This window comes from Microtus pennsylvanicus, chromosome 7 (genome assembly GCF_037038515.1).
Source record: "Microtus pennsylvanicus isolate mMicPen1 chromosome 7, mMicPen1.hap1, whole genome shotgun sequence".
NCBI lineage: Eukaryota > Metazoa > Chordata > Mammalia > Rodentia > Cricetidae > Microtus > Microtus pennsylvanicus.
In genome coordinates, this window is record NC_134585.1 from 107,670,250 (window position 1) to 107,693,796 (window position 23,547).

The 23,547-nt window shown below is 41.4% G+C and overlaps 1 protein-coding gene across 1 annotated transcript; it reads left to right on the forward strand.

The window, feature by feature from the left end:
- The first annotated feature begins 6,504 nt into the window (after positions 1–6,504).
- Positions 6,505–15,305, forward strand: Rbm15 (RNA binding motif protein 15). Its single transcript, XM_075981652.1, has 2 exons — positions 6,505–11,077; positions 14,943–15,305. The coding sequence occupies exons 1-2, from the start codon at positions 8,215–8,217 to the stop codon at positions 14,963–14,965; spliced, it is 2,886 nt and encodes a 961-aa protein (XP_075837767.1). The 5' UTR covers positions 6,505–8,214; the 3' UTR covers positions 14,966–15,305.
- Positions 15,306–23,547: the final 8,242 nt, after the last annotated feature.

A 23,547-nucleotide genomic window follows, 5' to 3' on the forward strand; every position in this document is an offset into this window, starting at 1 on the left:
AACATTCTGTGAGACAGGAAGGAGGCCAGTGGGGTAGATGGAGAGCGCCATGAAACTAGAGTGGTTACAGAGGTCACAGCACAGGGGCTTATGGGAAAGGGCCTTTTATTGAAAATTCATGTTTTTATCTCAAAATCTATGGAAGTCAGTAGATTTGTGTTTCAGAAATATCATTCAAATTGCTGCATCAAGAACCGATTAGTAGAAGGCCTTAGGGCCAAGGGAGCTATTTGGAAGGTTCTAGAAGTGGTTTGTTGAACAAAAAGGGACTGTACTAGGAGAGATGCTAAAAAGAACTTACTCGTGTATCTAGATGAAGTCCTTTGTTGAAAGAGCAGCCAAGCCCACACAGAACTAGTAACTTTGTGCTAATTCACAGATACCCACCCATTTCACCAGAAATCTCCCTCTGTTCCTGAAAGACTGGAGACTGGAAAGGAGATGATCTGTTCCCCTCTCCGTTCATTTAAACAAATCACTGTGTAGACACACTTGCCCCAGACCCTAGAGTATCTGCCATCTCGACCTAAAGCTTCAGGACTTTCTAGCCTGACGTTAGACCATCTTTAACCATGCTCTCTGGGGCCCCAGTCTTTACCCACGTGACTGCAAGTTCATTTCCTAGGCTTGGGAATTTCAAAGCTGGGAGGTACCATCAACTTCAACTATATGAAAGAATTCATTCTGTATATCTGAAGACAACCAGAACAAGAGTCAACTCTACATGCAATGACAGTAATGATTAGGTCCTCCGTTACTATTTGTTCATCCTGTTCGCAAGCCTCTGAGACCTTCCAACACATCTCACGATTCATCCCTAACAATTGCTCCCATTCTTACTGCGCACATACTCTCACAAAAGCTTCAGTGCCGGAGTTACACAGTGAAAAGAATTTAGGGCTAGCACCTTCAACAAAACATGACTTATAGCCGGGCGGGGTGGTGGCGCACGCCTTTAATCCCAGCACTCAGGAGGCAGAGGCAGGCAGATCTCCGTGAGTTCGAGGCCATCCTGATTTACAAGAACTAGTTCCAGGACAGGCACCAAAAACTACAGAGAAACCCAGTCTCAGGGGGGAAAAAAAACAAACAAACAAAAACATGACTTATTTACTCAGAATTCTACTCGGTGTATTCTGCATAGACAGAACTGTTAGAACAAATATACCTAAGTCTTCTGGCTACCTGGTTTGTGTTGAAGTTTTCTTTCACTAAACATTTACATTGACCTGGTTTAAATTTGTGTATTTTAGAACCAGGAGTGGTGGTACATGCCTACAATCTCAGTACTAGAGAAATGGTAGTAGGGTGATCACAAATTAGGGACCAGCCTAGAGTAAGAAGCTAGAATAAACAACAAAGGGTTAAATTCCCACTGATCTTAAATAGACCTGGGCTTTGGCCCTATCCAAGCAAATTCTTTTTTTCCCTGTATTTTCACTGGAGTAGATTCATAGGACATATTAATAACTAGTTGGCGGAAGTAGCTCAGTTTTAACATGTCATAGAAATATTATTGGCACTCATGCAGTGCATGTGAGCACAGGCACTTGCAGGAATCTGCATTTCTTTCCTACTAGGTAATCTGCAGGTGAAAGGTAAGTCTGTGCTCTGGCTAACTGTAGCTCACATGTTTAGTTTGTCAGATTTTTGATACCAGGAAAAAATCTGGCTTACAGCTTTTGATACCAGGAAACAATCTGTCTAACTGGAATACAGCTGGTAAGAAACACGACTATATTTTATCAACTTTATAACCATACCGACTTTTACAGGTGGGTGGAATTTGAGCTATGAGTGATAGATAACAAGACTATGTAAGTTATGCTGTCAGGATGGATTCCTGGGAAGACGCAGGGAACAGCAAGAGGATGTTCCCTAGCACCCACCAGAAAGCAGTGCATCAAGTCTTCACCGTGTGTGACTTTAGCGTTTTGTCCAGTAATTGAATATTCTGGAATCTCCATTTACCAGGCATTGAATTTACAGCTCTTTTTAAAAAGAATCCATTTTTATTTTTTACGTACATTGGTGTTGTTCTTGCATGTATCTCTGTGTGGGGTGTCAGAGCCCCTGGAACTGGAGTTACAGTTGTGAGCTGCCATGTAGGTGCCAGGAATTGAACCAGGGCCCTCTGGAAGAGCATCCAGTGCTCTCAACCTCTAAGCCATCTCAGAGCCACGCTGATTCCTTTCTTTCTATCCCCTCTTACTCTGTTATCTTCCACTATGGGGAAAGCTGGTTTACATTTCCAAAATGCCTATAATCAACACAAAATATTCTCTCATGGTTGTTAGAATTTCATTTTGAAATGAGAACCCCACCATGTTATCCAGGCACCAGCAACTCTAATAGAGTTTAAAATACCATTCTTAAAAAATATACCTGGCCAGTGGTGGTGGCATATGCCTTTAATTCCAGCCCTTGGAAGGCAGGGGCAGGCAGATCTCTGAATGATTGCTAACATTTAAGATAATTTTGTGTACATATGTGAATGTTCTTATGAACCTATATTAACTCCTTTCCAAGGCCCACAGACAGTTGACATTAATCCAAACTAGCTGATCTATGCTCTTCTTCACTACCTCATAAATAAGGTATATAAATAAGGATATAATTATAATAGGGCCTAGTCATGGAGAAGTTACAGCATAGTGGGTTTTTTAAATAACAATAGTAAAAGGATACTCATGCAAAGCTCTGTAAGCATACTAAGACTCACTAAATTACATACTTTAAATGGGTGAACTTTATGCTTTGAATTACATATATATTTTGAGACAAAATCTTTCTTTGTAGCCCAGTCTGACTTTGAATTCAAAAACCTAGGCTGGCCTCAAACTTGTAGTAATCATTCTGCCTCAGTCTCCCATATAGAAAACTGTCTTTAAAACTCCCCGCAAACCACAAGTAAGTTCATCATTATGTAATGCAAACTCGGTCTCAACATGATTGACTGCTCGTAGGTAAAATATGTATTCTCCATGTGTCAAATAAAACAAACTTCACTGTCAAGAGACCACTCATTTTACTTTAGCAGATGAGACAGAAAATTTTCATCTAATAAGGAAAGAAGAAATGTTCAGTCCTCAGCTTGAGTTCTTTTTGCACATACCAGGAAATTAACAAGCTCTCAACTTCTAAGATAAGTTCATATTGCAATCATAATTGCGCATGCATTGAGGATACACAAACAATAAAACCTAAGAAGAACAGAGATTGAAAGAACATTGGAATTATACTGGCATTTTTAAAATTGTGTATAAACTTTTTTTCCTTTTATGTTTAAAACTGATTTTAAAGGAGGTGGGGAAAAATACTTTATAGAGAAAACTAGTGGGACCTTTTTCTTACGGCATTGAGTAGTATAGCTCCAATGGTCAACACTGAGGTATAATGGACTAGGGCAGCTTTTTCTCAACACTACTTCTTGGGTTTTGGCAGAGCACTGAAAGAAGAGGTGGACAGACATGCTGCTACAGTGCTAGGGGAATTTGTTGTGAGGTTAACTCTAGTCATAAACATTGAAAGAAGCTCCTCATCTGGGGCAGTTGCCCTCACGGATCTGGCCACTGATCACTTGGAGACAAGACGAAAGCTTGGATTGCAGCTCAACAACTTCACTGTCAACACCCAAAGAAGAGCTCCGAGTCCTTGCCCTTTAAACCATGGGTCACCTTTACCCTTTCTCAGCCCTCTGCAAAGCACGTGTGTAAATGCAGGGTACTAAAACCTCACTTACATAGCTTCATGCTTCAAAGAACACAAAGGAAATGAGAACGATATAAATCACTTAATCACAGCATGGCTTCGAAGCGATTGCTTTCTATTTCAGTGAACGTTAGTTTAAAGTCAAATACAAGCAGAATAAAAAGATTTTATTTTTAAGGAGCATGTGTGTGCTCCTGTTCTGTCATGGGCAAACATATGTAACGGGCTACATCTTGACTCTTGCTGGTGATGGCCTTTACTGTTAGCTTTAAAGTTACCAGTCCACTTGGCTCCAGACAGGCTACTGGCTCCCTTAGGGAGCCTTCTTATCACTGTCAAATGTGGGAAAAGTTCTACCAAAAACAACCCAGTAAGCCTGGCATGCCTTAGGGACTACCACACTCCTGCCCCTTGTCATCCCCTTCAGTTCTTTTTCTCAGTTCCAGTGCTCTCTCAAACCCCTACACTGATTGGTCCTTATCTTTCCTTTGGATTGAAGGATCATTTATGTTAATCAACTTAGGCTAAAAAAAAGTCACTTCCCGGTTTTTCTGGTTTGGCCATTATACTAAGTAATCAGGTTAAGGCCTAACTTCAATTCCCTTTTTGTAGTATTCATATAATCTTGAGATAGATTAACACACTTATGAAAAGCTTTTACTTTATTTTTTTATAGATTATGTATATGAATACTTTATTTCCTAGTATCCAATTTTTTTTATCTTTTAATATAACTTCCTACTAAAGAGAACCAGAACTTGTGGTAGGAAGAGTGGATTCTACATCTGAGGCAGAAAATATATCAAGTATTCCTGGAACAAAATAATGGAGCAGGAAAGAATGGGAATAGGATTGTAGATTTAAAGAAAAACCATTGACATGTTTTACAATTGTTAAGACTGTGTGCTCAGAACAAGGGATGGCCTACAAAGCATATTCTACTACTGTATATTTTTAAAACAAAATTATACAAAGAAAAATTTTATTTATAATATCAAAGAGTCTCTTGATAATTCCAGATCCTCAGCCCTGCCCCTGAGAGCAATCTCTGTAACAATTTCAATTAAAAATATAAGCAAAGGTATACAACACATTGCAATTTTAAAAGCCACAATTGGTAGCTTATTATACACATTTTTTTCTCTGACTGATGGTATTTTATATTAGCAGCCTTTTTAATTTTTTTTTTTTAATTTTCGAGACAGGGTTTCTCCGTAGCTTTTTGGTTCCTGTCCTGGAACTAGCTCTTGTAGACCAGGCTGGCCTCGAACTCACAGAGATCCGCCTGCCTCTGCCTCCTGAGTGCTGGGATTAAAGGCATGCACCACCACTGGCCGGCTTTAAAAATTGTCTTTGCAGGACTGGAGAGATGGCTCAGGGGTTAAAGTACTTGCAGCTCTTACAGAGGACTGCAATTTATTCCCCAGGGTCCAGGATGGTGACTCACAATCCTGTAACTCCAGCATCCGGGGATCTGTTACCCTCTTTTGCCTTCTCTGGGCACTGAACACTAGCACACACACACGCACAAACATATATTCGTTTAACATTTAACACAGGGTCTCATTGTGTAGTCCTAGTTGGCCTGGAACTCATTACGTAGACCAGACTGGCCTTGAACTCACAGAGATTTGCCTGCTTCTGCCTTTCAAATGTTGGGATTTTTGTTGTTTTTCGAAACAGTGTTTCTCTGTGTAACAGCTCTAGCTGTTCTGGAATTCGCTTTGTAGATAAGGTTGGCCTCGAATTTATAGAGATCACCAGCCTCTACCTCCAGAATGTTCGGATTAAAGCCATACACCACCACGCACGGCAAAAATAAGACTTTTAAAAGCATTTTTTTCAGTAGCGGCATTTGAAGCTGGAGCTTTACACATGGTGCGCAAGTGTCCCGGGCTGTGTCTCTAGACTTGTTTGGTGTGTGAGTGGTTTTGAGGCAGAATCTTACTTAATTGCTCAGGCTAATGAACTGGGATTACAGCTATTCCACAATGCCCCACAACAGCTATTTTTAATACAAGTATGTCTGTGCATTACGACATTTGGGGATTTATAGTTTACATATTGGGTTTCTTTCAAATCCCTTCGATGTGATCGAGAGATTTTGGTCCGAATATTCGCCAATTTCATGATGGTATGCCAAAAAAACAAAACAAAAACAAAAAAACAAAAAAAAAACCCGAAATGGTTGAAATAGGGCTTACCAATTTGCTGTATCTAATTTTCAAGAGGTTTAAAAGCTTAGATTTCAGTTTGTATTTGGTGGGGCAGGGGGCATTATTGTTACCTTGAAACTTTTAAAACACATCCTCTACTTCCAGAGCCTTCTAAGATGTGAATACCAAAATCTTCCCAATCTCTCCTAGGTACATTCTTGGGGAGACTGCAGGAAGCCTACTTCCAGTGGAACAGACTACCCTCTAAACCAACGTGATAAAGGTAAATGGGGTCAGGGAGTTGAATTTATAAGTGGATTAAAAGGCTCAAAGGAGGTGAATCGAGGAAAGCAGCAGGGTGGCCATTTTACTGGATTCTAATATGAATTAATCGGAGTGTTGAGGTACAAGAAATCAGAGAAAATGTAATGCTTCCGGACGGTGAGAAGTGTTATGCCCAAATCTGCGAGGCAGGACAGGTAGGGCTACACAGGGAAACACTGTCTCAAAAATCAAAACAATTGTTAAAACAAGGCTCTACGGGTGGTAGTCCCCCCCAGACGGCCCCCAAATGTTATGCCCAAATCTGCCGGGTCCCCACAAAAGCCAACAAAGGAGACGGAGTCCCATATGTAAAAGCAAAGAGACTTTATTTTAATCAAGTTTGCAAACTTGGTCTCTCTGCACGTCCAACGTATTGGAATATCCAGAGAGCCTCGAGCTCAATTAGAACTGGGTTTTTATAGTAGTTACGGTGGGGGTGAGGGGTTTCTGAGGTTCAGGACCTCTGATTGGCTGACATCTGTCTAGGGTGTCCTGGTGAATGTGCGCTGACAGGTGATCCTATAGACAACGGTTGGAACGCCAGGCATTTCCTTTAAATGGTCTGTTCTGGGAGGCGGGGGGGGGGGGGGGGGGGGGGGGTGTTGGGTAATCTCAGCTTGTGGTTCCTCCAGCAGCCAGGCAAGGCCTCAGGGTAAACTACTGAGACCCCCGCCTCTTATTAAATTTATCAATGGCCAAGTTCTATCCTGGCAAAGAATTTCCTCTGGGTGACCTGTCCATATTTAGCTTATTATGGCTCCCCCCCCCAAGAAGCATTGCATATTAAAGCTAAGCACAGCTACTTTACGTTCCAGGTCTCTTTTGTAATTGCAAAACCATATAAGGATTCACAACCTCAAACAGACGCCAGGGAAGGTCTGCAATGGCCCGCCCTGCAGGTCTCCGGTAGGCCTGGCTGCTGTGAGCACAGGTCACCGTGAGCCCTCGGGCGGCCAGGTCTCAGCCGAGCCGTTTCCTATGTCCGCGGGCGGGCAGTGACTCGGTACCGCCCAGGGCGTCAGCGTGACCCGAGGCTCAGTGAACCCTGAACTCACCGCCCCAGCCAGCTGCACAGACCCGGGCAGGCGCTTGCTCGCGCACGGGGGTGGGGCTTTTTCAGGCTGCTGACTAAGATGGTGTCGGCTGGACTTCCCGGGACCGCCGCCTAAGGGGTTCGAGGGCCAGCAACCGGAGGGGCCGCCGAGCCCATTGGCCCGCCCGGACAGGACCGAGCGGAGCCCGCAAGTTCCAGACTCGAAGGACCGATCGAAGCACAGCCGAGTACGCCGTGGGACCCTAAGCAGTGTTCAAGAGAACGCCGAAAGCGCGGGGAGGCGGGCCTGACGCCCTGTCACCATCTCGCGACAGCCCAGTGACGTCGCACAGCAAGCGCGTGTTCTGGGCTTTCACCTTCAGACGCCACAGTTCACGGGCCGGCTCCTTTAAGTAAGTAATGGACAGCGCTTCTACCCTATCGGGGCCCTCGCCAACAGCCAATCAGATTTAAACTTCCTTCAGCCGCCGGAGAAGTTGGAAGACTGGGGTCGCAAGAGAGCGAGAGAAGGAGCGAGGGAGCTCTTTTGTCTCTCGCGAGATCGGGGAGAGCCAAGTTCTCAGGGGAAAAAAAAAACAACAAAAAAAAAAGCCCCCCAAAACGCCAGGACTGCTGTCCAGACTTCCCGAGTAGTGGCTTAAAGGACGTGGTCACAAGCCAATGAGAGGGAAGAGAAGGTGGGCTCGCTGCGTTCGCCGTGCTAGAAGTACCGTTACAGGGCAGACTTTCGGTCCAATCAACGCCTCCAGGCTTTGGGTCAGGTGACCATGAAGTGCGAGGGGCGGAGCCACGGCCTGGCGCGAGGAACCGTTAAGATAGACAACGAATATAACCAATGAGGTACTCCGACTCGGGCGTTGGGAACCCAATAACAGCGTCGAGGCGGGCGCCTTCCCGGAGCGCGGGGAGATGTAAAGACGGACAAATAGTTTTTCCAATGAGAAGGCTGACGAGTGAGTTAATGGACCAATGAGGTCTGCGGGGCGGGAGCCTTTGCCGCGGCGGAGTCCAAGATGGCGGCGTGCGAGTCCGCTGTGTGAAACGAGCGCGGGGTGGCGGGTTAGTCAGCTCCGCAGAGACGACCTCCGGCGACCCTCCACCATGAAAGGGAAGGAGCGCTCGCCGGTCAAGCCCAAGCGCTCCCGCGGCGGCGAGGACTCCAGTTCTCGCGGAGAACGGAGCAAGAAGTTAGGGGGCTCTGGCGGCAGCAATGGGAGCAGCAGCGGGAAGGCGGACGGCGGCGGGTCGCGGCGGAGCCTCCACCTGGACAAGTCCAGCAGCCGAGGCGGCAGCCGCGAGTATGACACCGGCGGGGGCAGCTCCAGCAGCCGCTTGCACAGTTACAGCTCCCCCAGCACCAAAAATTCCTCCGGCGGGGGCGAGTCGCGCAGCAGCTCCCGGGGTGGAGGCGGGGAGTCACGTTCCTCCGGGGCCGCCTCCTCCGCGCCCGGCGGCGGGGACGGCGTGGAGTACAAGACCCTGAAGATCAGCGAGCTGGGGTCGCAGCTGAGCGACGAGGCGGTGGAGGACGGGCTGTTCCACGAGTTCAAGCGCTTCGGTGATGTAAGTGTCAAGATCAGCCACCTCTCGGGTTCTGGCAGCGGGGATGAGCGGGTGGCCTTTGTGAACTTCCGGAGGCCCGAGGACGCGAGGGCGGCCAAGCATGCCCGCGGCCGCCTGGTGCTCTACGACCGGCCTCTGAAGATAGAAGCCGTGTACGTGAGCCGGCGCCGCAGCCGCTCCCCGTTAGACAAAGATCCCTACCCGCCGTCGTCCAGCGTGGTGGGAAGCTCCGTGGGGAGCCACCGGCACGCCCCTGGAGGAGGCGGCGGTCAGAGGTCACTTTCCCCTGGCGGGGCCGCGCTGGGATACAGAGACTACCGGTTGCAGCAGTTGGCTCTTGGCCGCCTGCCCCCTCCACCCCCACCCCCATTGCCCCGAGAGCTGGAAAGAGAACGAGACTACCCATTCTATGACCGAGTGCGCCCAGCGTACAGTCTGGAGCCCAGGGTGGGAGCTGGAGCGGGGGCCGCTCCTTTCCGAGAAGTGGATGAGATCTCACCCGAGGACGATCAGCGTGCCAACCGGACGCTTTTCCTGGGCAACTTAGACATCACTGTGACAGAAAATGATCTAAGAAGGGCTTTTGATCGTTTCGGAGTCATCACAGAAGTGGACATTAAGAGGCCTTCTCGGGGCCAGACCAGTACCTATGGTTTTCTTAAATTTGAGAATCTAGACATGTCTCACAGGGCTAAACTAGCAATGTCTGGCAAAATTATAATTCGGAATCCAATCAAGATTGGTTATGGTAAAGCTACACCCACTACCCGACTTTGGGTGGGTGGCCTGGGACCTTGGGTGCCTCTTGCTGCCCTGGCACGAGAATTTGATCGATTTGGCACCATACGAACCATAGACTACCGAAAAGGTGATAGTTGGGCCTATATACAGTATGAAAGCTTGGATGCAGCTCATGCTGCCTGGACCCATATGCGTGGATTCCCACTTGGTGGCCCAGATCGTCGCCTTAGAGTAGACTTTGCAGACACAGAGCACCGTTACCAGCAGCAGTATCTTCAGCCTCTGCCCTTGACTCATTATGAACTAGTGACAGATACTTTTGGACATCGAGCACCTGACCCTTTGAGGAGTGCTCGGGATAGGACACCACCCTTACTATACAGAGATCGTGATAGGGACCTTTATACTGATTCTGATTGGGTGCCACCCCCACCACCAGTTCGAGAACGCAGTGCTCGTGCTGCAGCTAGTGCTGTGACTGCTTATGAGCCCCTGGATAGCTTGGATCGAAGGAGGGATGGCTGGTCATTGGACCGGGACAGAGGTGATCGGGATTTGCCCAGTAGCAGGGACCAGCCGAGGAAGCGAAGGCTGCCTGAGGAAAGTGGAGGACGGCATCTGGATAGATCACCTGAGAGTGACCGGCCACGAAAACGTCACTGCACTCCTTCTCCTGACCGAAGTCCAGAACTGAGCAGTAACAGAGATCGCTACAACAGTGACAATGATCGATCGTCCCGTCTTCTTCTTTTGGAAAGGCCTTCTCCAATCAGAGATAGACGGGGCAGTTTGGAGAAGAGCCAGAGTGAGAAGCGAGACCGTAAAAACTCTGCATCAGCTGAAAGGGATAGAAAGCACCGGACAGCTGCTCCCACAGAGGGAAAAAACCCTCTGAAAAAAGAAGAACGGTCTGATGGCAATGCACCCAGTACCAGCACTTCTTCATCAAAGCAGAAACCTCCTTCCCAGAAACAGGATGGAGGGACAGCTCCTGTGGCAGCATCCTCTCCCAAACTCTGTTTGGCTTGGCAAGGCATGCTTCTACTGAAGAACAGCAACTTCCCTTCCAACATGCATCTATTGCAGGGTGACCTCCAAGTTGCTAGCAGTCTGCTTGTGGAGGGTTCAACTGGAGGCAAAGTAGCCCAGCTCAAGATCACTCAGCGTCTCCGTTTGGACCAGCCCAAGTTGGATGAAGTAACTCGTCGCATCAAAGTGGCAGGGCCGAATGGTTATGCCATACTTCTGGCTGTACCTGGAAGTTCTGACAGCCGGTCCTCCTCTTCCTCAGCCACGTCAGACACTGCCACCTCTACTCAGAGGCCACTCAGGAACCTTGTGTCCTATTTAAAGCAAAAGCAGGCAGCTGGGGTGATCAGCCTCCCTGTGGGAGGCAACAAAGACAAGGAAAACACGGGGGTTCTTCATGCCTTCCCACCTTGTGAGTTCTCTCAGCAGTTCCTGGATTCCCCTGCCAAGGCACTGGCCAAATCTGAAGAAGATTACCTGGTCATGATCATTGTCCGTGGTGCGTCCTAAAGTCCATGTGTAACTTGTATTTACTACTTTGACATGGTTCCTTGTTTTGTGATATGTAATGGGATACAGCATCAGATAAATTTCTTTCAATTAGTTTAGTTGGTTTTTTTATATCTATATTTTTGTAAACCTCTTTAAAAATAGATATTGGGGCAGTTTAGCTATTATTTTGAGTGAAAGGGCCCTGAAGGTAGAAAGAAGATGGATTTGCTTTAATTAGGAATTATTTTTGTTTTCAGATTTTTTTTTCTTCCTCAGTCTTGAGTTTAAAAAAAAAATCCTCAAAATGATAAAACCCACAATTTTTAGAATCATAATTTGGAGAAAAGAGCCTTCTGTACTGAAAAAATAGTTTGGTTGGTATGTAGATAATTCCTATACTAGAAGCCTTGATCAGGTATTGCAAAGTTCATTTATTTTAATCAGGTATTGGAGTATTTTTCTTTAAATAGTTTATTCCCAGAAAGTTTGCTTTAACATTTATATCATTAGTTTTTGAGTTTTGTATTCTGTGTTTGTAACAGTAACTGGTAAAAGTTGAGACTTGTGTTACAAACCATTTACATCTTAAGATGGTCTGCAAGAAATGAGTAAGTGCTTTTAAAATGAGAATTTTTTTGGTAAGTTAGGTGCACAGTGGTGTTTTTTGTTGCCTTTGAGAGGTGTAGAAAATCTAATTGTGTATACTTAAATCAAAAATGAAGGGGTTTTTTTTTGTATCCATTTAAGAAATTTCAGTAATAGATTTGTCTGCAGGCTTATATGTAATCCTTTTTATTTCCCTTTGTGGACATGAATCAGACATCTAAATTACACTTTTTAAAAAAAGGTTATTGTAAAATGCCCTTGATATATTTGAAGAAAATTCCTTAAATTTCTATATTCATATTTAAACAGGAGTAGTGGCATTGCATTATTGACAGTGTTTTGAATATCTTTGAAATTTAATGTTTAATATTTTGACTGCTGTCTAACTGTAGAGGTTTGAAGTGTCAGTGTTAGAAATTTTTTTTTTTATTTTCCCGGTGCCTGTAATTAAAATAATATAACTTACTTGCACAAAACTCCCTTTCCCCCACAAATCCTCTCACCCAAAATAAAAAGCTGAGGATAATATGACATCTGGTTCTTAATAAGGGCTTCGGTTAATTTACAATAGTATTTTTTGTTTGTTTTATGTGCTCTTGCCACTACTTGTGATATCTAAGACCATTATTAAATATGATTTTCTTTCTCAGTTTAAGTACTGAGGACTTCAGGTAGGGTCCAGTATTTAGTTATGATTAGGAACTTGTGTTTTTGAATCATGGTCTTTTTTTTCTATTTTGTGAAAGTGACCTACTCAAAGCCTTGCAGAGCCCAAATGTTTTCTTTTTGTTATCAAAGCTGGTAGATTTGAAATAGCATCAATAATAACCCAGAGAAATGTTATAAAATTTTTATTTTTCATTGTGACGGGTGTGTAATTCATGTCAATCTGATAGCCCCATTACCTACTACATCATACTTTCATTTTTCACTATGTATTTATAATTTTTATTTTAATTTGGAGGCTTTTGAGAAAAAGAATGTACTAGGCTTATGAGCACAAAGGACCTTGGTGTGTCTGTAGGAAAAATACCTGAAATCTACAACTAAGACTTTTATTGTCTTTTGTTTCCAAAACCAATAGTGGTGTGATACAGACGTCTACTCAGAAGCTGATGAAAGTGTAGTCTGTGCACATGGAGTTTAAGTATAGTTTTTAGTTAGGTAGATAGATTTTTCCAGTTTAAGTAATTTCACTAGCCATTCACCTTTTAGTATTTTGTTGTTGTTGTTGTTGTTAGATAGTTGGGCAAATGATTTTGCTGTTAGAGAGTGAAGTCTGTGACATCTAATTTTACTATTAATCAAATGTGATGATTTTCCTTTTTTAGGAACATTGTTGGTTAATAGCATATTAAAGAATATTGATTTTTGCTCCATGTTTGAACCCTTATCTGACACTGCTACATTTTGTTAGATCTAATCAAGTAGTGCTTCAGTGTTTTTGAAACAGTGGCTTGCTGCCATTTCCAAATATATGTATTATGTAAATTAGTTGGGTGCTTACCTACAAAGTGCCATCTTATTTGTGTTGCCCACTCCTGTGCAGGTTCATAATGCCTGTCAATTGGCCACTTACCTTCAGAATTTGACTGAAAGCAGTCTAAAACTGTTTCTAGATCTCATTAGCTGGGTCGGAATCCCATATTGGATATTCTTTTAAAATTTTTAAAATATTTTATGCATATGGCTGTTTTGCCTGCATGTATGTCTATACCACATGCTGGCTACTCTTCCAGAGGACCCAGGTTTGGTTCCCAGCACCTAGTCCCAAGGGATCCAGTACCCTCTTCTGGCCTCTCTGAATACTTCTTTTAACAGCCCTTTTTTTTTTCTTTAATAACTTTAATACTTTAACTTTTTTTTTCTTTCCAGAAAGTACTAAAATGAATAGAAACAAAATTTCTTAAGTATGCTATTTATGTATTAAATATACTGGTAAAAATAAGATAAGACTTAATGATCACAGCTTCAAAGTGTATGGAAACTTAAGCAATCACTCAGCTTCTAGCAAATGGTTCTACTTAATTGTGGGGTATTGTTTTGCTGGTTGTAATAGGGATTCCTCCTGTAAAGAAATTTTCATACAGAAACCTAAATTTCTAATGTGTACTTTGTACACTACCAAACTGAAGATGAGTTTCTTTTTAGAATTAACCTATTAAAATGTACATCCTCTGGCTTACATAAGCTTTTGTTATTATTTTGAAGGTTAGAGTCGCTCTTTGTGGCTGACTCACCTAGGTCATTTGATGCAAAGCAGTAAGAGTTGTTTTTTTCAGAGTCAGATTTCCAGATTTATTTAAAACTATGTTCACTGACTACTTTTTCTTTCTTTTTTTTTAATTAAGGTAGCTTTTTTCTTAGTAAAATTGCTCATTTTGCAGTACAACTTGAATTGTAGTTTGTATCCATATAAGAACCATTTACCAAAACTTCTGTAGTAACAGAATTATGAGATCTTTTATGAAAGAGGGCCTTAATGACTTGTGTGGGGAAAAATGGAGGCAATTTCTGCATTTTTTCCCCCTTGTGTTTGCCACAAAGTCTGATTTTTGAAATAGGAGTAAGGTATGAGAACAAAAGCCAGAGTAAGCCCTGCTAGAGTGATATTCTTATGGTGGGAAATGACTTCAGGTGTTGATGAGGAGTTGTTCTGTGTATAATTTGAACATAATTGAAAAGTATGAGTCCTGAAGTGTTCTAGTAAACTGTGTGTGTGCATTCTTAACACTACTGCCCTTGGTGGCAGAGATAAAGGTGGTTTGTCAATGGCTCTGTAGCTTCGACCCCTTTCTGCAGTTACGGAGTAGTCTATCTCCGTATAAGTTACAAAATAGACATAGAGGGGTAGAAGGTTTGTCTAAACTCCATCTGTCTGTTGTTACACTTTTAAAGTTACATTTAGAGCAGATGTTGGTTAATTATGAGTTGGTCATAAATTTGCTTTTTCCTGAACATGTGGCCATGTGCTTAGTCAGTTATTTGAGGATAAAGGATATTTCCAGTTCTAAAATCCTTGATGACAGTCTTAAAAGAGTACAAATCAAATTCTATTGTTCTACTTGTTATTTGTGTATTCATATAGTAAATTCATTTCAAGGTTTGTGCCAGTGGATATTATTGGTGCTTTTTGAAGTTAAAGTGGACTATCCAGGAAGGTCTTGTTAATACTATGTTCATCTATAATGGCATAGGGGAAATATATATATTTTTAATACTGTAAACGTTTGTACTGAATAACCTTTTTTTCCCCCTCCCGCAAGCAAAACTGGTGAACAGCGGATGAAGATACGGAATTCAAAGCTCTAATGGACCTTTTTGAAGAAAAGTTGTGGCTTATGTGGAGTTTACATGGGCCTCTGATGGAAGAAAGCTAATCTGTTTAGTATTTTGTGCATTTTACTAAAATGGCAGCTTAACATTGTGTATCTGCTATTGTGATGCCAATGCCGGTGTTTTAAGTGGAAAAATGACCTCTTTGCTTTGTGCTGTGTACACAAGATTTCTGGAAAAGTAAAGAAAAACCCTTTTTATGGCTCACACAGCTTAAAAGTAGCTGTCACTCAAACATGGGCTCACAGTTGAGCTGCTTTTGTTTTATTCTAAATAAATTGTTTCTTTTGAGGAAAATGTTTTTCTGCCTGGAAGTGAATTGACGGCAAACCTTGACCCCTTTGTTTGCAGCGGAGCGGGTACTTGCTGCTGCTCAGATCTTGTATGTCTTGAGCAAGAAGCAGGGAGACCATCAATTTCATTTTGACTATCACGGTGTGTCAATTCTGAAGGATCATAGTGTTACAGTGACCCCCTTTGTTTGCAGTGAAGGGGATCCTTTGCTTCTCGGTCCTCAACACGATGAGGTTGCTGTTTGCTGGCGTGCAAGAAGCCGGGGCAAGCACTCTAAGCCTCACCAAAGTGCACGAGTCGGGGGCTTTGCTGGTTTGAAGAGCCGGAGTTCCTGAAATTTAAGTTTTGATTTATTTTGTTCACCCATCACGTTTGGCTTTAGTTTCATTTTTTAATTTGAAGAAAAGTTTGAAATTGCATTATCTTGCACTTTTAACATTTGCACCAAATTGCCAAAAGAAGGAGAAATGCTCCGGTTGCTTTTTAAATGTTAATGATGGTGTTAATAAAGCCTTTCCTGACACATTTGAGGAGCTCCTCCATCTCCAGGGGCTTCTTACCAGAGTTATGCAGTGATGGGTTTAGTTCTGAATGGATGAAGAGTTCCTGAGAGCTAGCGTTTGTAATTAGAACCGTTACTTGGTATCTGTGCCTTATTTGACCTGTGGTTCCACATGCCTTGGATGTGCATGCATCGTGACGGTTTCATAGGTACGAACGCACACTCAGGCCCAGTCACTCCGGTTGGTAGTACAGATTGTGAGGAAAAAAATGGAGGCATCCTTAAGGAGGAGAAAGTATTTGCCTTTAGTTCCTGCATTGTCCTGTACAGGGGCTCTTGAGTTTTGGAAGCCTGTTTCCAGTACAGGAGAAAAAACTTCCCTGTTTGCAGCAGAATACTTCAGTGCACAGTGACAACGCTGGAGTTCAAGAGGAAGCCAGCAGTTCTGCACCTTTGGCTTCAGACACCATGGTTGTTTGCCAGTTGTAAACTTAACTAGTTGCAGACGAAGACCACCTTGACTTGCAGGCTTGTTTGGGCTTGTTTTGAATTTTAACCTCGGATGGAAGAGCCCTAGTGCTGTCTTGTCTCCATGCGGGATGATGATTGCTAGGCAACAGGTGATTATCAACCAAGGATGCCACGGTTATACTCTGCAAGGTGGTGTTCCAGTGGTAAACAGCCGTATAAACTTGTAAACAGGTAAGAGGGTTTTTTTAGAGGTCAAAATGATAATTCCTAGGGTGAGGGCACTTAATGCTTCGGTAATGTTTCTCTGCTTGGAAGTCTCTAGACACTGCTGCTGCTAATAGCTGTCTTCCCCTCACGTGTTTATGAAATTTGGCAACTTTGTTCTTGATAATTATGTTGTATTTCATTTTTGAGTATGTTTTTAAAAAATCATCTGCAATATTTTAACATGGGAGGTAAACTGTTAACATGTTGATTATGGACTTGAGCCTTTGTGTCTTAAACTTTTCACGTTTGCTATTAACCTTGGAGTTTACCTTTTATTGTGATTAATGGTGCAAGAGGACTTACAGCTATCAAAACACTCAAGGATATTTTTTTTATTGGGAATTACAGGTATTTTCTCCAAAATGGTTTTGTATTTTTTTCCCCTTGTCCCTCAAAGAATTATGAAATTGAAGCAAGTGCAGCTTGAGGGAAATGAACAGGCAGTGAAGTCTGACTTAGCCCAAACCATTTTCACTGTTCAGTTTTTCTAGTAGCCTGAGGGTCCTCTGTGCACATTAATCAAATGTGGGCAAGAACAGCTCACTTTATATATTACTTGCTTTAGATAGGATCAGAAATTTTGAATAGAATTGTTCATAACTTCTTTCATAAGACTTAGGGAATCTGCTAATTATAGTAGCTAGTCTGTACTGGCTTACTTTCCCCCGTAGGTTTATTTGGGATCTATAGATGGTTTAGCAACACAGCTTAAATATCTGATAGAAACATTGATAAGCGTGAGAAGGACAAATATGAGAAAACTGGGCCTTTTCAAGTTGTTGGTGTGTTTTTTACAAGTGTTTTTAGCCCAAATGTGCTTTTGAGGTGATTTACTTTAGGCTTTGGTAATTGAGCTCTCATTGCATATCTTAACTGTTTATACCTGTTGGAGAGTCCAGTTTTCATTATATTTTCTCTCTTTCTAGTCTTTTAAGTAGTCTATCAATTAGTAGTCAAATATTATAAATAACCGGATATTTAGGAAGACTGTTGCTTTGCTTATGCATTTCTACATGATTAGCTTTTTGTAATCTCAGACTTCCATCTCAAGAATGAGGGGAAAGTTTCAGGTCAGCATTTTTTAATGTATTATATAAAACCATATTCAAAATGGGAAGGCGCACAGTATAACACTGTTGAAACTATGGTATTCATGAAATTATTCTTATCTTCACTAAAAGTTAATTGATGGAATGTTCTGATTTTAAAATGTAGAAGTGCTCTTTGAATTTATTTGTATGGTTTTCCAGTATCTTTAGAATAATCTAGATGTAGCATATTGTTCTAGGACACCTCTGAATTAATTTGAGTTCATTTTTAAAAACTTAGCCTTGATGGTTAAAATTGAAAATAAGTATTCAAAATAAGTATTGCCATAAGCAAAACAACCAGATTTTATAAATTGACATTTTCATAACTTAAATCAGTTGGGGTTACAAGCTTGTTGTTTACTTAGGCTTTTTTGAGACAGTCTTCTTGCTTATGAAGCCCAGACTGGTCTAAACTCAAGGTCTTCCTGCCTCTGCTTCTCTAAGTGCTAACAGTACAGGCACACGACACTACATCCGGCTTCACAGCATCTTATTAATAACTTGGATCTAGTTTAAATTCTTTTTTTAAATTTTTTTTATTTTACTTTATGTGCATTGGTGTTTTTGCTTGCATGTGTGTCTGTGTGAGGATGCCAGATCCCTAGAACTGGAGTTACAGACAGTTGAGAGCTGCCATGTAGGCGCTGGGAATTGAAATCTGGTCCTCTGGAAGAGGTGCTCTTCTCAACAGCCTCCTGGTTTTAAATTCTTAACAGGGACTTATTGAATGACAAATTACTTCAAACCTCAGACAAGTTCAGCTTGGCAGCAAAGGAAAAAAAAAAGTTTTTAGCGTAAAGGACTTGCTATTCTTCAACTCTAGTGAATGTAGTATTCATCTTCCAGTTGAAGTTTTCAAAAGTGTGAATATTGACTATATACTTGGAACCAAGAGTCTGAGGGTAGACAATTAAGAAAGTATCAGATAGTGAATAAAGTAACAGTTTATTCACTAAGGAACTAGGTATAAAGAGATGTCAGCCACCAGGGGAAGGTTTAGTAGTGTTTAAGATAATAGGAAAGATGTAACAGTTCAATTGTTAAAGATTTTTTAAAATTTTTTTGTGGGTGATAATGGATATAAGAATATGAATAAGTTTCTGAAGCTGGGATGGGTAGGAAAGGCTTAACTAAAAAAGAAAAGAGGATGTGGAATGATCGAGGCAGTCACACATGAATAAGAATATAGTAGCTTAAAAAAAAAAGGGAGAGATGACTCAGGCTCAGAGGTTAAGAGCACTGACTGCTCTTCCAGAGGTCCTGAGTTCAATTCCCAGCAACCACATGGTGGCTCACAACCATCTGTACTGAGATCTGGTGCCCTCTTCTGGCCTGCAACCATACATTCAAGCAGAACACTGTATATGTAATAAATAAATAAATCTTTTAAAAAAGAATATAGTAGCTTGTTGAGTGGAAAAGACAAAACAGACTAACTCCTGGAAAAGAAGTATGATGATTGGGTCAAATGAAATAGGAAATTCTAAAGAGCAAACAAATTTGAGGTGGCAGGAGTGGAGATGGATCATCAGTTGCAGCTTATTGACAGCAACTACTTACTAAATACAAGTACTTCATGCTAAGCATTCTGCAGAGTGCTGTATATACATTGCCTTGTTTAAGTTTTCTACATTCTATCTAATCTGATATATGGACCCAGGGATTCTAACCAGGCCTTTGTCCTGGCTAGGGTTCTCAAGATCATCACTACTCTCCCCACCCCTCCCCACCCTGCCCACAGAGGCCATAGATAGGATTGAAGCTGTAAATCCTATCTTGAGAAATTGTGTAGGCAGTTAATTGCAAATGATACTGCTATATCTATAAAATAGGTTCTTTGCTCCTCCATTCTATCTACTTTAAGATTTGTTGGGACCAGCATAGTCTGGAATTTTGTTCCTTTACAAGTTCTTCAGATAATTCTCTTACGTTCTCCGATCAGTGGGCTGTGTGTTGAATAACACTGTACTGAGAGCATAAAGTGCTGAGGTATAAACCAAGGGTCATGTTTGAGGAATGAGGAAAAAATATAGTATTTGGAAAGAAGTATAAAATAGATCAAAAACTTCTGTTTCAGAGCTGAGAAGAGTCTAGAAGATAAGCTCAAAATTGTTGGAGTAAACAGGACAAAACTAAGTATTCTAACTTAAAGTTGTTACCTAAATGCTGGATACTATGGCACATGCCTCTAATCTCAGTGCTTGGGAGACAGGATAGAGTTCAAGGCCGGTCTTCAATATTACATAGCAAGACCCTGTTTCAAAATGAAACATTTGTCATTAAGTAGCAGTTAATCTCTTATTTCTTCAAGGTAGCCCTTCCTTAGTATTTAATTTTGCCTTATCAACAAGGATTGGGGATTTAGCCCAGTGGCTGAGCACTTGGGAAAAGTTATATATCTTGGTTAAGTGAAACATAACAAGAAACTTATTGAGGTATCCTTGAGTCAGATATTAATATGAAAAGAATGTGACTGAAGTCTAAAAATTGAAAGCATTTTAGTATGTGTGCCTGTGCATGCACACGCATGCTTTGATGGGCCAAGGGAAATTAGCATTTCAGATTACCTATAGAGATTATGATTATATTCTTTTTGGGTTTGTTTACTGGTGTTTTGGTTGTTAATTGTTTTTGCTTCTAAATTGGGACTGAAGAAGAGAAAGCTCAGTAGTTAAGAGCACTGGTTGATCCAGATGACATAGCTTCCATTCCCAGTACCCACAAGGCAGCTCCAGTTCCAGAGGATCTGCTGCCCTCTTCTGGCCTTGGTCACAAGGCATGCACATGGTGCACAGAAGACGTAAACACAGAAATCCATTACATAAAAGTGTGTTGTGTGTATGGTATGTATATGTAGGCATTCATGTGAGGGTGAGAGGACAGCTTTGTGGAGTTGTTTTTTCTTTTTTAGTATATTTTCATGTGAAATCTTATTACTGAATTCAAGTTTCCAGACCAGACTTTCATAGCAAGTGCCTTTACCCACCGAGCCATCTTGATAGTCCTCTTTAGAGTGTTTTAAATTTTATTTTGTGGTGATTGAACCGAGGCTTCTTGCATGCTCAAGTATATAGTATACCATTGAGTTTCACTTAGTTTTCTTTATAGTTCTACAAGTGTTATTTCTTTGATATTTTATTTTTCAGGTTTATTTTTTACGGCTTCTAGCTGTTGACCACCCTGTGCTTTCAGAATGGTCTTCCTAGTACATCATCATCATTTGCTGCTTGATGGTCTCTGTTTCATTAAACTATCATGAAAAATTCATTGTATTCATATATAGTTTCTGAGATACACTTTCTGTATTTCAAAATTTGTAATTTTTTAGTGGTATCAAGCTAAATTCATTCTGAAATTTAAAGGGTGTAGTTGGACATGTTAGCACATGCCTTCTATCCTTGCACTCCACAGGCAGAGGCAGGTGGATCTCATCTCTATTTTTGACACCAGCCTGGTCTACATAGCAAGTTCCAGGCCTTCCAGGAATGTGTAATGAGACTATCTTTAAAAAGAAAAAAAAAAGCCTTAAAAAAACCTTTCCATTAAATGCCTGTCATCTATGCAAAACAGATTTTAATTGTATAAATCTATTGTATGATTTCTTAGGTAACTAGTGAATTTTCTTTTTACCCAAGAAAAGGACTCAATGATTTCTTTTTATAGATGAACCTGTTAGTACACCTATCTTAAAAATAGAACTCTTATAAAATTTACAATGAGGTGCTATGTATTTTTATTACATATTTTAATGCATATTGAAAAATCAGTATCCCATGTAATTGCATTTTAGTATGTAGAAGCCGAATATTAATAGTTTACTTGTCTCCCAAGATGTGTTATCTTATAGCTTAGTGTAAAATTTTTTGTTTTTAGACAAAGTCCCTCGTAGCCCAGGCTGGCCTAGAATTCTCCATATAGCCAAGGGTGACTTGGAACTTCTCACTTCGTGTCTCTACCTCCCAGGTGCTGGAATCTGGCCGTCATATCTTTGTTTATAGAAACATACCAGTAAACTACTCCTTAATTGAGCTTGTTTCTGCTTTCTAAAGTATCTCAGCCCTGATTATATGTAAGAACCCTTCAGGAACTTTGGGAATTTTAATTCCCAAAGTTAAGGTTCTTCCTCAGGTTGATTTGAATTGGGGTAGATAGAATGTCTTTGCAAAGCCTCAAAAATTGTTTTTCTTTTGTTATAAGTGTGCAGGTGATTCTACTGTCCTGCCAGTGTTGAGAGCCACCGCTCTAGCGACTTAAGTTTATACATACTCAAAAATACAGATCTTAAGCTGGGTGGTGGTGGCGCATACCTTTAATCCCAGCACTCTGGAGGCAGAGGCAGGCGGATCTCTGAATTTGAGGCCAGCTTGGTCTACAAGAGCTAGTTCCAGGACAGGCTCCAAAGCTACAGAGAAACCCTGTCTCATAAAACCAAAAAAAAAGAAAAAGAAAAAGAAAGAAAGAGAAATACAGACTTTTAAGAAAACAAAAATCAGTATAATTGTTGTTCAGTACAATATGTATATTGCTTAACTTCTATGATCCCTGCTGCCCAGAGTTTGGTCACAGCCCACTAGCATTACATTAGTATCTTTTGGAAGATTGTTAGAAATGTAGAATTGTAGCATCTCACCTCAGACCTGTTGATGGGGTGGAGATCTGCAGGTAACTCATGGGTACATTAAAATTTGGCAGATGCTTGCCTAGCATGTGGGAGGCACTGGGTTTGAGCCCCAACATCATGTACAGACACGCAAAAGTTTTAAGGATCTGCTTTTGATATAGATACATTTGTGATATATATGATTTATTTTCAGAGATTGGTTTTTAGTGGAGAATTAAGTAGATGAGGGATTTTGTTGTTGGTTGTTTGTTTTACGACACCCCTGGTTTGTTTGCTTTCCTTTTGGGATGACTAAAGTGCATACATATATAAACTTTTTTAAAAAACAGTATTAGATTCCTCCCCTTACTTTTTTAATTGCCAAGTTTAAAGCTAGCCTTTTAAGTACAGTAACTGGTTAAACATCTTTTTTTTCTTCCTGGGTTTCTTTTTAGGAACTACTGACAAAACCTATAGCTGACTTTTGGATATGACTTTATTGCTCAGCAACTAAAAGATGAGTTCTAATTGCCAGACTCTGGTACTGGCATTGTCTTCCTGTTTCTATAGAAACTGGGTTGGAAGTCAGAGCTGCACAGAGGGAAAGGGTAAGTTTCTTTTAATTCCATATTATAAACCCATATCTTACCAGCTATGGCCTGGTATCAGTTTCCACAGTGGAGTGAGTGGTAAAGTATTCTCAAATAGGAACTACTAATTTTTACTTGGAAGGAAACTGACATCAAGTCATTAAACATAATGAGGGTTTAAATATGGATTTATTTTTCTGGTGACTCTGACTTCACCTTTCTTAAAGGAATGAACTCAGTAAAATTATCACTGTCAGTTTACTTTTTACTCAAGGGGTCACAATATTGATTTTTTTTTTTTGGTCCTCTTCTGTTGTACTCTTCTGGTAAGTTAAGAGCGGCATGTAGAAAACAGGATGGGGCACCGTAGAAGTCTGCATGGATTTGTTTCTTTGTAGAGTTCCAGTTCTGTTTTCCACTGTAAAACAAGTTCTGTTCTGCTGACCAGTTCTTAGCTGAAGGATGAGTGTCTTTCTTGGGGCATATGCATGTGTTATCTAGGCTGGGACCTATCTGTAGATCTTAAGACACCTGCCAGTTGGTGAGTCATCCTATTGCCATGGCTTCAGAGGGCTTTACTAGACAGCAGTAGAATTTAGACATGAAGTTGGTTTACTTGATAATGCAAACTCCTACAATTTACAGGTTGGTACATTTAAATAACCTTAAAATCTGACTAGCTTTGAGATGGAAAGAAAGACATTCTAAGCCCTCACTTTT